Below are 16450 nucleotides of genomic sequence, written 5' to 3' on the forward strand. Positions count from 1 at the left end.
ATCCAGCACTATTGATTTTGCACATGCAACTGACCTGTTTGAGCCTTGTAACAGATACAAATCTTCCAGACAGTTTTTCAGAAGCAAATAACCTCAAACAAGGAAAAACAGGATCTGCCAGATCCCACCATTCCAAATAAAAATAACTAAGTAAACAACTAGGAAGTCTATTAACTCTTGATGAAATAACAGCTTGGTGACTGATTTTAGTTATCAGATTACACTCTGAAAATATCTTACACACTATACTTGCAATTGGCTGTACAAGAAAAAGAATAGAGTGAGTGCTAATTATAGCAAATAAGATTAGAGTTAATGTTTAATCCCTGAGACCTTCTTCAGGCAGTAGGAAAAAATAGAAGCAGTTAACTGTCACTAATCTTATCTCCTATTTCTAGCATGTGTTTGATTATATAAGTTGCAGTGTTAGGAACACGCTGGCCTAGTGAGACAGTTAGTAGTTTGTTTTCTGCATCCTTGGGCTTATTAGTCAAACTTCACGGCTGAGAAGGATTTAAAAGTCCTCCACACATGCCTTTAGATTGTAATAGTAACAATAAAATATTAAGAAACTGACTGCCACAAGAAGCCTGCTGCAAAACAGTGTACTAATAAAAGGACTGATTTGGAATTCTGAAAGAATTGTTCACACTTCTCATGTTTTTATCCTATCATTTTAAATTAATATTTGATTTGGAATTTGATATTCAGCATGCGATTTTTTATTCAATTTTCATTTCTTCCTTCACCACAAAATGACTTAAAAATTAAATCAATGTCTGKGGATTACAAATGAGGGGTTTCTACCTGCTTTTAGATACTTGATGATGAATTTAACTTGAAAAATCAAAATACTAGAAATATAATCCATAATCCTGCAAGAACCTTGCATTCTTTGACAAAACCTATCAGAATTCCTATTGATTTCAGCAAGACTATACAAGTGCATAAAGATAATTTTTGGTGTACAAAACATAACATTTGGCTGCACAATCAAGACTTCTGCGTTCTCAGTGCATTTGAAAGTCTGACCATTTAATTTACCCCCAGTTTGGTGGGATTTAGCAACTAATGTTCTGCAGATCTCTTTGTATCTGCACAATCCTGCCCCTCCCCAGGAAGGGAGCAGAGAGTTTTGTCCTCCCATGACACTACACTTGAGCCTATTCTTTTTAAATGCCCCAAGTATTCTTGGTTTTGAAAGGAACAATTGCATGTACATTTGCCATTGAACTTTCACACTGCTTTCTAGAAGATCATTGGCAGTGTGCCCTCATTAACACAGAAATTGGAGCTGGAAAAGTCATACCAAGTTATCAAAGCCCTCCTTGCCAGAGCAAGACTGTGCTTTGTTGCTTTGTTACATTTGCTTTAAAGTCCTTGGATATAAGAAAATCCATCATCTTCCCTGTAAACCATTCCAGGATCTAGAGAATTCACTAATAAGTTGAGAGTCAGGGAAAATTCCCTACATACTCACTTTCTCAGTTTCTTTTCATTGCAACCAGCAATACCACCCCATAGTGACCTAGACAATTCTTCTCTGTTCTTGATGCGCATCAGATTACTCTAAACATTATTTTGCTCCATTTTAGATACTGCCTTGCCAAGTTTTGCATTCCTGCATGTTTACAGTGATCTTTTCTCGCCCTTAATCACTTTTGGCCTCTTTAAATTGAGATCWGATTTGTTGGCATTCTACTGGGGTTGACCTTCTCCCATACAGATGCAGCATTTTGGATGGGCTCATACAAATGCCATTCAGAACAGAGTTACCAGACATCCATGTTTCCCTTGGAAATAACCTTTCTTCCCCCGTAAGAAATACTGTCTGTGCAGAATTGGAGGATTTTGTCTATTTGTCTGGGATTTTCAGACATCTGGAAGTCTGGGCAGTCAGCTAATGAGCCTGCACTGATGAACTCTGCAGCACACAGTGAGTCCAACCCATCCACAAAAATGTCAGACCTCTACATGTGCTCTAAGGCCATGTCCCATGTGTGCRAAACAAAGCTGATGCCTTCCTAGTATGCTTGATCAGCTGTCATATGGGAGACCTAATACAACTGGCAGATGAAGAGAGTTCACCTGAAGGGCTGTGTCTCTCCTGGTGTGTGTGGATGTGCATACAATGATATCTGAGAAAGAATTTATGCCCTAGAAATCTCTCAGAAAATTACACCATTCCTAACTTAGAGATAAGCTAGCCATCTTCCCCATTTTACTGCGCACTCAGTACTAGAAAAATACTGTGCTAAACGTGYTCTATATTTGCATCTCTAATGCTTCCTTCTTCACTAGCATTTTTCATTGCTGACTCACATTTAAGCTAATTATTCTCCCAGATGACAGTAATCAATATTATTTTCCTTTAATTTCTCAGTTTTCCCTTAATGGTTTAATACCAATCAAAGAAGAAGGGCATCTAAAGAGTTTAATAACTCTACAACTTTTTCTCCAGAAGGGAGAAGCATTTCCCRGAATGCATCAAGGAAATGCAATGAGAAGTGATGGAGGAAAACAACAGAAGGAAGATTTCCTTACAGGGAGCTTTTAAGTAGAGTCTGGCAACAGTCTCCCAAAGGAAGTAGTGGAAGTCTGATCACTTAAATCAATTAAAACTAAACAGAGCATCACACTCTACAGGACTCTGTAGAGAGAAAGCAGTGTCAGACTGAACTAAAATAGGTTTTGCATGGTTATCTTCTACAAGGCTGTCGTCTGTATTTTGCCAATAAATTCAATATGGCTAATGCTGATTAACCACTCTTTTGTTGGTGATTATATCATTGCATTATTCCCAGGCCATTCCCAAGTATCATAAAGGCATGAGGGCACAGAAATATAAAACACATCCTTCCCTGKCTTGTGTAGCTTAGTCTGAAAGACAGTTGGCAGATAAAGGCCTGGAGAGCTTGATATGTTCTTTTCTTTAAATTTACTAGTGGTCAGGCTTCATATTGTCATAATACTGAATTAAYGCAGACCTCCATGTTGTGTGCTGAGTGTGGTGTACTATGTTGGCATGGCAGATGCAGGAACTGAATGTGGAACCTCCAGCGCTTGAAAACTTGGGTTGTTGTAGAGTGAGTAATGCGCCAGATGGCTTAGTTAGGGCTGCAATATTCATATCCTTTATGCATTAGGTGTACAGAAGGCTTTTTAATGCATACAAGACCAGCTGGTGACACTAGCAAGACAAAATAAAGTGATTCTGTAGACTTAGTGGGTTTTTTGGCATGCTTCAAATACACAGGAGAACTCCTCTGCTGGCCTGCCTTCTCTGCCACCTGAAAGACAGCCAGCAGGTGAAGGATAAGGGAAAGAATGCATCTGAGAAGCTGAGATCTTTGCTTTGCTCTTCTTGTCTGCGTGGGCTTTTTTCTACTTTGCATGTACATGTTATCTTTTCTCTGTGTGTTTATTTTTTTTCAGCCAATTGATTTCACACGAGTGTTGCAATAGAAATGAACATCCAGGAATAATACAAATGATCATAGGACAGGGAAGCAGGGACTTGGCAAATAAGCTTGGACAAGGTGCCCGGTGAAAGTTCCCATGAGTTTACCTGTCCAGTTAAACATTAATTTGTGTGGAAGATCAGATCTAAAAGGAAATAAATCCTGGAAATTTACATCTTATTTAAATACAATGGAAAAAATAAAATAAACTGAGATTGTTGTTGCCGTGTGTTTTACTCATGCAGGAAAAGTCTCTTTCACTTGTAAATGAAGACCATTACATCAGAGAAGTGATCCATTTCCTTTTGCAAACACAGATCAACTTGGTTTCCACTCACTGTATTCACCGGGATGCGTCAGTCAGGTTAAATCATTTTTAAAGGCCATTCTTTCCTCTTCCTACAGAAATGCATGTGTGACTGTAATACATGCAGCTTTGAAACCTTTCCTTTCAAAATGTGCAGTGTTTATGAGTATACTCTAGTGCCTTGAATTGTGCATTCATGTCAGAATAAATCAAATGCCGGCAGTCCCAAAGCTGGCAAGACGAAGACAGTGGACCTACCATGGAGGCCAAATCAATATTTAGATAGCTTAAGGCTACTGCGATTTTGCTAGTTTTAACACATGCCAGTAAGCTTTGCATCCATTTATTATCAAAGTTATTGTTTATATAGTTTAAAACATTGGCTCTGAATGGAGCCACTTCAGAGATTCCTCCCTGAGGGCAAGTCTCAGAGCCAACAGTGTGCTCCTTGCAGTACTTGAAAAGAAACTTTCCTCCTCCGTTTCTGTTTGAATACTGTGAGAGTGAAAGAAGATGTGTAACCATGTAAGATGGCATGTCAACCGTGGCTAGACCAAGGTGCGCATTTGGCCAATGTTTGCATCGTCTGTCTTTTGAGGCATTTGCTTGGCGTTGCAGGGAACTGTGYCCCAGGTCCCTCTCCGGGCTGCGAAAGCTCTGCTTCTAATGTATTCAGCACAAAGCAGATGGAGCAGATATCTTGATGCTGTTTGTTATCATTTAGGCTTACTGGGACCAAAGAACTGAGTCAGCATGGGAGACAGGCTTGCTGTGCAGCGGTATGAGTCACTCGGAGGCTCTGTGGAGTAGCTGCACTAGAGCGATGGGGAGGCAGGTGAAACCCTAACCTGGCACAGAGAATCGTTCCAGTTTGCTTTGCAGCCGTTCCACCTAGTGGCCAAGTTACACCACTACCAGGATAAGTGGGGTTTTATTCCACAAAGTCCCTTTGAATCAAAACCTCAAGACGGTATTTATTACTGCTCCTGCAGACCTACGTTGCTGCCGAGTTTACAAGATGTGTAGTAATATGTAAGGCCCCAAACTGAAGATCTTATCAGAGAAAAACATTGGCCTACGAGCAGCTCATTAAGCTTCTGAGCAATTTTCTTAATCATACTGCATAGATAAAATGTAGATAGGCTTTCAGTGAACTGATAATCTAACAAATAGGCAGAAAGTGTAACACCGATAAAGCAGAGATCAGTTTAATAGCTAGTCATAAATCTAGGCAATTCTGGACCAGAGGCATATTGTAAAACAGGAATGTGCAAGTGTATAAGTACATGCACGAAAATGTGCTGTTTCTTAAAAGAGCAGATACAGCAGTAATATTATGTATGGAAAAGCTTTTGGGAGCAATTTTAGAGGTGTTTTTAAATATTTTTCTCTCCATCGAAGTCTGCATCATTAGTGGTRTCTTCATAATCTAGCATCGCAAGTACAGATGGATGAATAATAATGGCTTGTTTCCAGAAGTTAGGATTTTTGTAAAAATCTGTAAGCTCTACCACTGGTATAAACTGAGGCAGTGTAAGGAATTCATAATTTTTTTACTGTGATGAACTAAATTGTGCAGTGAGATTTCTGCTATTCATGAGTAAGATCATCATAAATTCAGTCTTATACCTCACCAACCTGTTGAACAGTCTGTACATACGCAAACCCAGTTTTGTGTCCTGTGGGGAAGAGGTGATTCTTGGTGAGAAACTATTCAGTACTATGCTCATGCTGACCACCAGCTTTGGCACAGTTGGCTCAAAATCATCTTCTGCTGCCCCTMTTAAAGTCCCTTTGCAGCAGGAAATACAGAATTTTGGGAGGCAGAGCAATTCCACAGCGTACTGGTTACATGCCTCTGCAAGAACAGGAATCTTGATATTCAAGTCCATATGCATTTTGCATTAAAYAAGCTTTAGGAGCAGGGACTAGAAGCTCAAAGTCTCCTTTTCAAGAAGGGGCTTTAGATATGGCTAAACAACACCTTTCTCACTCTCTACGTTGTTTCTTACTCAGTGATGTTAATTCAAATGGACGGACAGGGAAAAGCAGCTCTTYTTCAGGGTATCCTATCCCTACTGGACAGGGAATCCTTCTGGGGTACTGGGAAATATGAGTCTGAATCCCCACAACCAGGGTCCTAGTCTCCTACTTCCTAGGTCTCTGTGCCAATATTCAGGCTATTTTATGAAAAGGGGACTTTCTCGTCCTGTTCATGTTTTAAAAGAAATTATTGAGACGGGAACCCCTACCAAAAGCAGCTGCAGGCAGAGGATGTTCCAGGCTGTTCATCTCAATCTTAAGTAAGTGCAGAGGTAGGCATGTAGGTGCTGAACGTGTTTGCCATTGACCGGTTTAGCTGTCTGGCTGCTCTCAGTCCCATTTAGACTCCTTTCCGTGGTATGCAAAGCACAGGGAACCCAGATTTGTAAACACCACTCCACAAGCAAGGCAGGAAGGTTTCTTCGTGGATCAAGGCTGAAGGGACTTGCCTAGGGTCATGTGGGAGGTCTTTGGTGCAACAGGAAATTCAGTGCTGGTCTCACGAATCTCAACTTAGTGGCCAAAGCACTGAAACTCCTTCTGGCAAAAGAAAACCGTTATCCTCAACTGTGAGCCCTGTTTTGAAATAGTCTCTCACAGAAGCCAAAGATGAAGGATTAGAATTAGAAAAGCTGGAATTCCCTCCTTTTCATTGATGATAAAACTTCCTTATCTGGAATAATTTTGATATGTCAAACCTTGTTTCCATCACTACTTTAGAAAGAAGAGAGGTTTTCTTGTACTTTTGTCTTCTACACATAGGAAAAAATGTATGTAATAAAAATAGATGCAAATGCAATCAAAAATGGACAATAATTATAGTTTACTGCATGGCTCTACAAGTTATTTGATAGTTGTGTGAAGATATACCACCATAAAAAATCAGGAGGGAGTAAATGTATATTAGTATATATAAAACATCAAGTGAATGTAAAGTATATGGTAGATGACGTGATGARAAGAAAGGACAAGTTGTAATGCATAACTCAGACCCATATAGCATGTCCTGAAAATAACTGTTATTCTTTCTACAAAGAAAAAGAGGGAAAACTACGTGCTAAGGTGAGACTCAGTGCGACTTGTGTCACTGGGACTATGGGTATCTTTCCTGTCTGCTGTACCATAGACTCACTAAAATCAAAAAATAGTATGATGAGAAATCATCTCCGTGGGATGGAGAAAAGAGTTATACAGTTGGTACAAACCTATTATTTATTTGCTAATGACTTGCAAAAATTTGAAAGAAAAATAAACTGGTCCGCTGTTGAGAGATTAAAAAAACTTTTCTTTGGATTTTTGTATAAAATTAGATGTTTCCTTCCCAAAACATTCTTTGAATTTAAGTAGTACCTTAAACTCAAGGCCAGTGTTCACCAGAGCTTCCACTTGGGCAGAAGAATCAAATTTGAATTGTTATTTAGATGTTAATGGTCATCATAGTTAAAATAAGATCCACCAAAGAATTAGCAGCTTACACACTTACCTGTGTTTTAAGCTTTTTATTGCAGTAGGGGCTTAGTTCATAAGTCCTTAAAGTATTTGGGGAAAAATAATGTTCAGATCAACCTGTACAATGATGAACAGAAGCAACTGAAAGTAGGCAGTGTTAGTGGATGTAATCCATAGTAAACCAGACAGAAGAATAACTGGTACTATATTTATTTTTAAATGTTAGATCTGTTAGGGTACTTAACTACACTTGCTGGATTTTGGGATAATAGCAAGCCCTGATGGTAACGCTGGCAATGTCCCTCTTTTTTTTTTTTTTTTTTTTTTTTGCAGGTCACTGTCAGGGGATTTGGTCCATTGTTGCAGTTTGCCTACACTGCTAAGCTGTTACTCAGCAGAGAAAACATCCAAGAGGTCATCCACTGTGCTGAATTCCTGCGTATGCACAACCTGGAGGATTCCTGCTTCAGCTTCCTTCAGACACAGCTGCTGAACAACGAAGATGGCCTGTTCCTGTGCAAAAAAGATACCACCTGTCAGCGCATGCACGATGAGGAGAACTCAGATGGAGACGAGGAAGAGACAATGGAATCGGAGACATCAAAAATATCTTGCCCAAGAGAGAGAGTGCACCAGGAGCCCTTCAATTTTGAAACCACTGTTTCTGGAGCAGACAAAGGAGAAGGGATGCTGCCTGACTCTGACATGCTGAGAGATAGCAAGGACAATTTAGACAAAGATGCAGTAACACGGTACCCCAGATACAAGAAATACCAGCTTGCTTGTACCAAGAATGTCTACAACACATCACACATCAGTACCTCAGGTTTTGCAAGCACATTCAGTGAAGAGAGCTCTGGAAATGGCCTCAAATCAGGACTTGCTATGGGGCAGATAAAAAGCGAGCCTCAGAATGAAGAGAACGATGAAGAAAGCATCACCCTTTGCCTGTCTGGAGACGAACCTGACATCAGGGATAAAGAAGGGGATGTTGAAATGGACAGGAAACAGCCAAGCCCCACTTGTGTTGACAGGCCTAAAAGTGGGTCCTCTCCTTCTTGCTTGCGGTCTTTCTTCAACAGAACAAAAAGCATAGATTTGGTTGGCTTCCCCAGCACTTCCCAACAGCACTTTGGCAGGAGTCCAGCATGCCCTTTTGAAAAAGGGACAACTCAGGGTGACCACAAAACTGATTACGTCCCTTTCACGGGGAACTACGGACAGTCCCATGCCATTCAGAAGGATGCTTCCAACTTCACGGTGGGATCGCCTCTCAGGGGGCCTGGTTTTGAAACTCTCTGTAAGCAGGAAGGGGAACTGGACAGGAGGAGTGTTATATTCTCTTCAAACGCTTGTGACCAAGTAAACACTTCAGTGCATTCATATTCTGGTGTGAGCAGCTTGGACAAAGACCTCACTGAGACTGTGCCAAAGGGTCTGTGGGCTGGCAGTAGCCAATCTCTCCCTAGCTCGCAGACCTATTCCCACAGCGGACTGACAGCTGATCACTTGCCAGGAAGGATGCGGCCGAACACCAGCTGTCCAGTGCCAATTAAAGTTTGCCCTCGCTCTCCTCCTTTGGAAACCAGAACCAGGACCTCCAGCTCGTGCTCTTCCTACTCGTATGCGGAGGACGGCAGCGGCGGTTCGCCCTGTAGCCTGCGTCTTTGCGAGCTCTCCTCCTCCCCTTGCTCCCAAGGCCCACGGTTCCTGGCACCTGAGCACCAGGAGCCCGGTGTGGTGGGCGATGGAATATACAACCCAGTGCGAGCCCAGATTAAATGTGAGCCATCCTATGGAACAAACTCCAGCGATGAGTCTGGGTCATTCTCAGAAGCAGACAGTGAATCATGTCCTGTGCAAGACAGAGGGCATGAGGTAGGGATTTAAGATAAGTACATATATGACAGTCTTTGTGACCCGATTTAATCACCCCTTTTGTTCTCTCAAGTGACTTGGCATTTTCCCAGCCCCTGCTTTGTTTATAGAGGCAAAGAGTAATTTCTATTTATTCCCTTGTCAGCTGACTGTGTGTGGTTCACTTCGCATAAATAGCTGTTTGACCTCCAAAATTTTTGGCACTTATCAAAATTTCAGTATTAAGCAATAGCAAACTGCTGAGTGATGAGGGCAGATTTATGTGCTTAGGCATGCTAACAGTGTCCTCTTTGCCTCACTGTCCTTACCTGCTTGAGGGGACACAAAGCACCACTTTTCACCCTTAGCTTGCTGAAGTGGTTCCAGTTCTGCTTGTTACTGCTATGTTACAGCGACCTGAAGCTATGTCTTCAGGGACACTGGGTGTTGGGCAGTCCACACTGCGGACAAGCCCTTGCTTCAGACGGCTTACAAACTGAGGAGAGGAGATAGATTGGGAGGAAGCAGAGGTGTGAAATGACTTGAACAGAGGTGTGTAGCTGGTTACCCTCAGCTCTGGGAATAGTACTCAAGTCGTGTGTGTGTGTGTGTGTGTGTTTTTGTTTGTGCGTCTTACTGGCAGGGAATGGGTTTTACCTATCTGCTCACTGACAACTGGGGTGGCATTTCCTGACCGACCTCACTTCATTCGTGGGAGTGCTCTAGCAGACAGTTGCATAAGATGTTTCTGAGTGAAGTTATCCCTTCGTTTACGGGACTGGTAGGGGAACGTGAAGGGGACAGCCTAGGACTGAAGAGCAAGCTGTGAATTTCTATGTGCTCTCCTATGAGAGAGAGGAGAAGGAAGGCCTGCTTTAAAACTAGAGATGGACCAGATGGAAATGCTCTGGTGATAACTGGTTAAGTGTGATTGAAAATAACTGTCTGTGTGAAGTGACTAATTTGAGAGAATAATAAATTCGTTGGGATATGCTGTAGAGCACAGAAGCRGAAAAAAGAATGGATGTTTTCATAGAACTCCATTAGAGAACTACGCGAACATTAAGGWGAAATCATATGCCTGGCTTTTCTAGAAAAGCTAAAATGCTCCACTGACCACTTCTGTTTTAGAGTGGGGAGCAGTTAGTGTTAGTTTGGGGGTTTCGAGTCGTGTGAGTGCCCAGGGCTGAACCTGGTGGGTTTAGTTTTGAGTTAGAGATGAAAAGAGATAGGAGCAGGCACAACTTTATTCATCCCTCACTCTTTATTCCTACCACAYCCTGGACTCTGGAAGATGCCTTTCAGGACAGACATGTATGATCCCTTTAGTTTGGTGTTTTCCTGCTTAGCTCTAAGCAGGGGGCTGAACAGCCTGGCGAGCCTTTGGCATCCTAATCCCTGTTGTGCTGTGCTGGTAGCCTTGTTTGCCCCTGTGTACCGAGCAGGGGAGAAGCAAGGAGAGAAGATGAAGCAGGGGAGAGGAGTCTCCGTGGAAGTCTGGGATATTCTGTGTAGGACCCCGCTGTAGAAGCCCTGCAGCCGCCACACGCAGCTGCGCTGCTTGGAAATGCCAAGGTTATGAAGTGCTGCATTTATGAAGAGTGAAAGAGAGCAGGGAGTGGGCTGAGGAGAGAAGGCTGGTTTCCACCGCTGTGTGCTGCTTGCTCAGCAAGGGCTAATGCACAGCGTGGTGCAGCGAGGAGGGTGGGAGGTCAGCCTTTTTGGTTTTGATGACTAATTAGCTGTCATAATTGGCTAATTGTGTGGAGATGCCACAGCAGAAGCAAGCCTGCAAGAGTCACTTGAGAAGGATGTAGGGGAGCGTTGACAATTTCCCCCCAAAGCGTGTGTATGTATGTGTGCAGGAGAGCATGGATGAAGGGAGGAAATTCATGAAAGAAGCAAACGAGTGGGCTGCAGGGGTCAGCCTCAGCATGCTGCTGCCAGCAGATGTGTTCAGGGACAGGGCAGAGCTAGGAGGAGTTTGCTCCACTCCAGGTTTTGCTGCTGGTTTCCTCCTTGGAAGATTTTCTACACGATGCTGAGCAAGTTTTCTCTCTGGGACTGCTGTGTAACGCTTGCACACTTTTGCAGGGCATTTTGATTAGGACTGTTAGGAGTTCAAAATAGGGTGAGGAAATGACGGCACCATGAGGCACTATTGTGCTCTCCTGAGCAGTGCAAAGATAAAAAGATCACATCGAAGCTTCAATTCAGATTTTGTTTTACGAATGAATTTGTAAGAGCTGTTGCCAATATAAGAAAAGACATTGCAGCCTCATTAAACAGTATGTTGTATTGTGCAGTGACTTGGGGGGTGTATCCTGCAATCTTGCGGGACAGATACTATGGAAACCTCAGTGAAGGGTATGTTAAACCAGGCAGCAGAAAGTTTTTCTGTGAGTCACTCTACCTAGTCTTAGCATTTTGGCTGCCATTAAAACAACAGGAGAGACATACAGCATTCTGCAGTATACTGCTTTCTGTCATTTGCCTCTCTTTAAGCTTTACGTTGAATCTTTCTCCATTCATGAAACTCTTAGTTTGCTTTTGCTRTCCTAACCACTGTTCAGATTGGTCTCTTGTCCCATGCTATATCAGAACACACAGTGTTTGCTGAGTTTTTCTTCAAAAAGCACCTGATAAGGGAGCTGGGTGACATGCCAAGGGGCCACAGTTGGGCACTCAACCCTCCAGAGAGCTGCCTGGCCTCTTCCGTGGCAGGTGGGTTTTCAGTTCAGTGGGGTGGCTTGGTGGGAGTGAGCCCTCTGGACCCTGGCCCTCCGTTATCTTACACAGCTCCCGAGTTCCTCTGGAGTTTGGACCTTGCTGGTCTTGATTTGGGTCCCAGAGTGCTCTCGGTGCCAGAATTAATGTTACAAAACATCATCTGCTGGTAGATGGTTGTGTGTGAAATAGGTGAAAGGTTTCTTCTCTGCACTTTGTTGGCGAAGTCTGCTTTCCCGCAGGTCGCTGTTGTTAAGAGCACGTGCCCAAGTCATTTGGGGCCGGAAATGGGATTTGAGGCTGGCATGGTATGACTCAATACAACCACAGTGGGGAATGACGGTGGTCCAGCTCTGTGGCCAGTCACCGTGTCCCACAGTGGGACCAGACTACACCAGTGTGTGTCTGAGGAGGTGACAGTCCTAGTAGCACCACTGACCAATCCTCTGCAGGACATCTTTGCCATTCATTTTTCTTCCTTTTAATGGGGCTACCCAGATGGTTCTGAGATTTATCTTTTTAAAGCAAGTGCAATTTGAAGTGTCCCGATTGCAGTGTTGCACATTTACAGTAATGGGATTCTTGTTTGAGCTACTGGGATTTTACAGAACTGTTGAACATAGTAGCCCGTTTCATTTATGTTACTGTTTTCACCCAGTTCCCTCAGGCCTCCAGTGGTTGTTAAAAATCAATTATTGGGATATAATACTATAGAGAAAACTTACACTCTGCAATTCGCAAACAGGTTCTGACAATCTTGCTTAAAATAGCAACAACAAAACAATAGCCCTGAAATAATGAGTTGTTGAGAAGGAAGTAGTCTGTCAATCTGTTAACCTACTTAGGAACGGAAACTTCAGCACTACCTGCTTTTCTTGATATTCATTTTCCTCAGTAGGTATCTGTGGTTTTTTTCTACTAGAAAACTTGTAAAAATTAGTGTGCTACTGGATCACTTAAAAAGATATCTCAGCTTAGTCTACTTTGATGACAGAGTTTTCTTGGGAAAAGAATAAACAAGCGGAGGTAAGAGGTTGAGTTTTCCAAGAACTATTATTATCTAGAGAATTATATTCAATGCGTCTTTCATTTATATTTCGAAAGAATTCACCACTGACTTAATGACTCACTTTTCAAAGGAAATTTTCATAAAGGCCGAGCTAATGCAAGTGGACTGTTGTGAATATTGTAGGCAAATAACCTTCGATGAGAGTCCAAAACCTTCCATGTTAAGTGACAGGCAGCCAGCCTCTCTCTGCTGATCTGTTGTCTGTTAACAAAGTCCTGTAAGACAGAGCCTCAGCAAAGTAAACCAAAATTGATCAACCAGAAATCAGCTGGAGCAGTACTAAGTTACCTAAGGTGAGTCTTTAGTGCTTAGTATTTCTACCCAATGAAAGATATTATATAAAAAGAAGGACAACCAAGGAAGGTATGTGTTAGGATGTTAACTTGCTTTCATATGTAATTCCTTCCCAGAATTTGGTGACAGGTACACCGGCTTTCCTGACGTTGCTGAATTTGATCCTTGTGAATTTGAAAATGAAGAAATTATTTTCCATGTTTTTCTCCAAGAGTCATCAGCAGAGCACTATGAATTGTGTTTGGCACCATGTGGTTAAATGATGTCATGTCAAACTTCATTCTCATAAGATCAACCTCAGGGAAGCTTTGTTTTCTTCTTTCCCATTAGCAGGAATAGTATTCATGCAGATAGCATGAATACCAAGGGAATTACTTGGAATTACTGGATTACAACAACAGCAAGAATTTTCAATTACAAACTTGAAATTTCAGGAAGGTCCTTTAAACACTGAATTAATTCATTGCAGCCTAAAATCAATTCTGCTATGCACTGAGCAGAATCAGCCAGCCCTTGTTGGAGTGCTTAAAGTACTCGTTCTGTTTCTTGAAACATTTTCTACAAAAGCAGATGTCTCAGTGAAATATTGCATTTCATCCTCCTTCATTTTATTGCCTGTGCCCTTCTCAAGTGTACGTATGGCTACTATCAGGTATTCTGTACTATTTTTATTCTCAGAAAAGCCTGTTAATATAGAGAGGTGTTGTCATACCCTTTGTATGGATGCAAGTTTGGGAAACTAATTGAACCATTCAGAGCACCTACTATATTGTTAACAGGAAGAGGTTGGGACAGCATTTTAAGCACCAGTGGTATGTGATCTGAGTACAGACCCAAGTTGTGAGCTGAAGGATGAGAATTCAGTCCAAGTGTCCTGCTTGCTGGGTTAAAGGCCTTAGCCATGAGATTGTTGCCTTGTCCCCAGTTCTCTGAAGCACATGGTGAGTCTGTGGGTCCTTGTGTGCAGTAAGCCTACCCCTGTAGGGAGATGCAAAGAAATGCTTTCTAAGGTAAATCAGCATGATACGTTAGATACTACCCTGTCCTTTGACACCTTGACTTTTGGGATTGGGAATTTCTCTGTTCTTCCTGCAAGCTAATAGAATTGCATGTTGCAGGAGATACTAACTTCAACTAGCTGTTAGAAGTGTAAAAAAATGTACAGCAGGTACTGTACAAGCAGTACCTGTTGCTGACAAATACAGTTCATTTCTGTCCTGGGTGAACAGAGGGCCACAGTACTGGTACAGCTCACACCTGATAACCTGCTAATGGAGGTTGGGCTTGTTCCAGGGGCAGGGACTGGTGACGTGATTTCTATGTGTTCCTGTGACCCCAGGGGAAAGAGTTAGCAGGTGTCTGGGCCCAACTCAATCTCCCACTTGTGTTGCCAACAGACAATTTTCATCAACGAGCATCTTGAAATCTGGCGTAACTTAAGCACAAGACTGCCGAGTAGGTGGAATGATCAACAGATTACCCAGGCTCTCTCTGCACAGCCGTGTCCTCATAGGCAGCATTTACTGACCCTAACATCGCTCATGGCTCTCAGCAGGTGAGGTTGGAGTTGACTTCAGGTAGATGTATGGCAGTCAATCCTGCTGTGCCGGGCTGGATGGCAAGAGCCTGCAGATGAGGGCTTTTCCCAACCCAGCTCCATGACACAACACTGCTGCCTTGGTACACCATTTTATTCTTACAATCCGCTAGCAGCCTCATGTGAGTGCCACGTGAAAAGAAGAGGTCAGTTTTGAAGGCATTACCAATTCCGGCAAGCAGCAGGATGAGGAAACCAATGAGAGTACATCCTCTCTATCATCTCGGTTTTACAAAGGACAGCTCATTAGTTTTGTGCTTCTTGGATAGCTTCAGTCCAAGCTAAGTCAGGTGCCTCTACTCCTGCCAGGGCAACCACATAGAAGTGGCTTATATTCTGGAGTCCASTCCCATTAGAAACACTTACAAGCCCAAATCTAGTCACATAGAGGAAGAGCAGCAAGATTTGTTTCTCTGCCTATGCTTCCCAGTGACTGCAGGTGTTGTAATCCTGTGTGCACAACTTGTTGTCTTTTTCTACTGTTGTTCTGTGGAGTTGGGGGATGTGTATTTTGCTTATTTGTTTATTTGGGAATGTTGATGGATTCCAAGGTTATGTAAACTGAGTCTGGGCATCATGACAGTAAATGCAGTAAGAATAAATGCAGTAAATCACAACATTCAAACTGTTACCTTCTATCTTGAGCAGCCAAATCAGGATCATTGGCTCACTGGAATAAATGTCACCGAATAAGAAGACCTTGGGTAGGAAAGGAAAGGTGACTTGCAGGACCAGAATAAGAACCACTTGCTGTAGAAGAGGTGGGAATGGGAAAAGATTGGGTGACTGATGGGATCAGACTGGAGAAAGGACTATAGCTGGTGGAAAGGAAAAAAAAATATATGAGACCCCCTTTAGACTTTAAATTTCTAGTTGYCATAGACTGGAAAGCTTCTCGTGATACTTTTTATTATGAAAGTTCAGCGGCCAATCTTGAAAGATTTTGCAAAAATTTGCAGATAAAAGAAAGGTCATGATCTCCATTTTGGACTCTTTCTGAAATTAGTCTTTCACCAAAACTGAGCCCAGACATCCCTTCAATCTTGACGCCTGCTTAGGGGTGATATATCTGATTTCATCTCATACATTTTTCATTCTCCGGCTGAAATGAGCAAGGTACCCATTTAYGGCTGGATCAACCTCATACCTCACGGTATGTAGGATGACACCTTAAGTATGCACAGGGTGAAGTATATGAACGTGAGATGATGTGTATCTGTTAATGCCTGTGGAGAATTTACAGAGTCACTGAGGCCATGAGATAGTTTTGTATTCAGCTATTGTGCCTTTTGGAGCTTCGTACTCCATAAACCAAGGCAGGGAAAGGTGGAGAGGTTGTTAAATCGCAAGGCACTTGTCTCATTTGGCTCTCTGTGAAATTACAAGCATTGTAGCTGAGCCAGCACTGAAGGTAGGGTCCAGCTCCAGATTAAGACTACTAGATTTAGGTAAATGTGTGCTAAGTGTCTAAATTTCCACTAAAGTCAGTAAAAATCTAGTCAGTGGAGACAAGAGATGAGTTTAGAACATCAGAAGTGGACTAGGCTCCATTCAATTAAACATAAGCATCCAGATGCCCTCATATAGCATCATAGAATCAGTAAGGTTGGAAGGGACCTCTGGAGATGCATCTAGTCCAACGTCCC

At 42.4% G+C, this 16450-nt stretch overlaps 1 protein-coding gene across 7 annotated transcripts in view; it reads left to right on the forward strand.

Moving 5' to 3' along the window:
- The window catches only part of BACH2 (BACH transcriptional regulator 2), a 160595-nt gene that overhangs the window by 125746 nt on the left and 18399 nt on the right, over positions 1-16450 (forward strand). For all 7 annotated transcript variants that reach the window (XM_085318727.1, XM_085318725.1, XM_085318726.1 and 4 more), the window contains one exon: positions 7594-9138. In XM_085318727.1, coding sequence (XP_085174853.1) covers positions 7594-9138 — 1545 coding nt within the window. The remainder of the gene's footprint in view (positions 1-7593; positions 9139-16450) is intronic.

The sequence above is a fragment of the Rhea americana genome, unplaced genomic scaffold (genome assembly GCF_003343005.1).
Source record: "Rhea americana isolate MKP2758 unplaced genomic scaffold, rheAme1 scaffold_55, whole genome shotgun sequence".
Classification (NCBI taxonomy): domain Eukaryota; kingdom Metazoa; phylum Chordata; class Aves; order Rheiformes; family Rheidae; genus Rhea; species Rhea americana.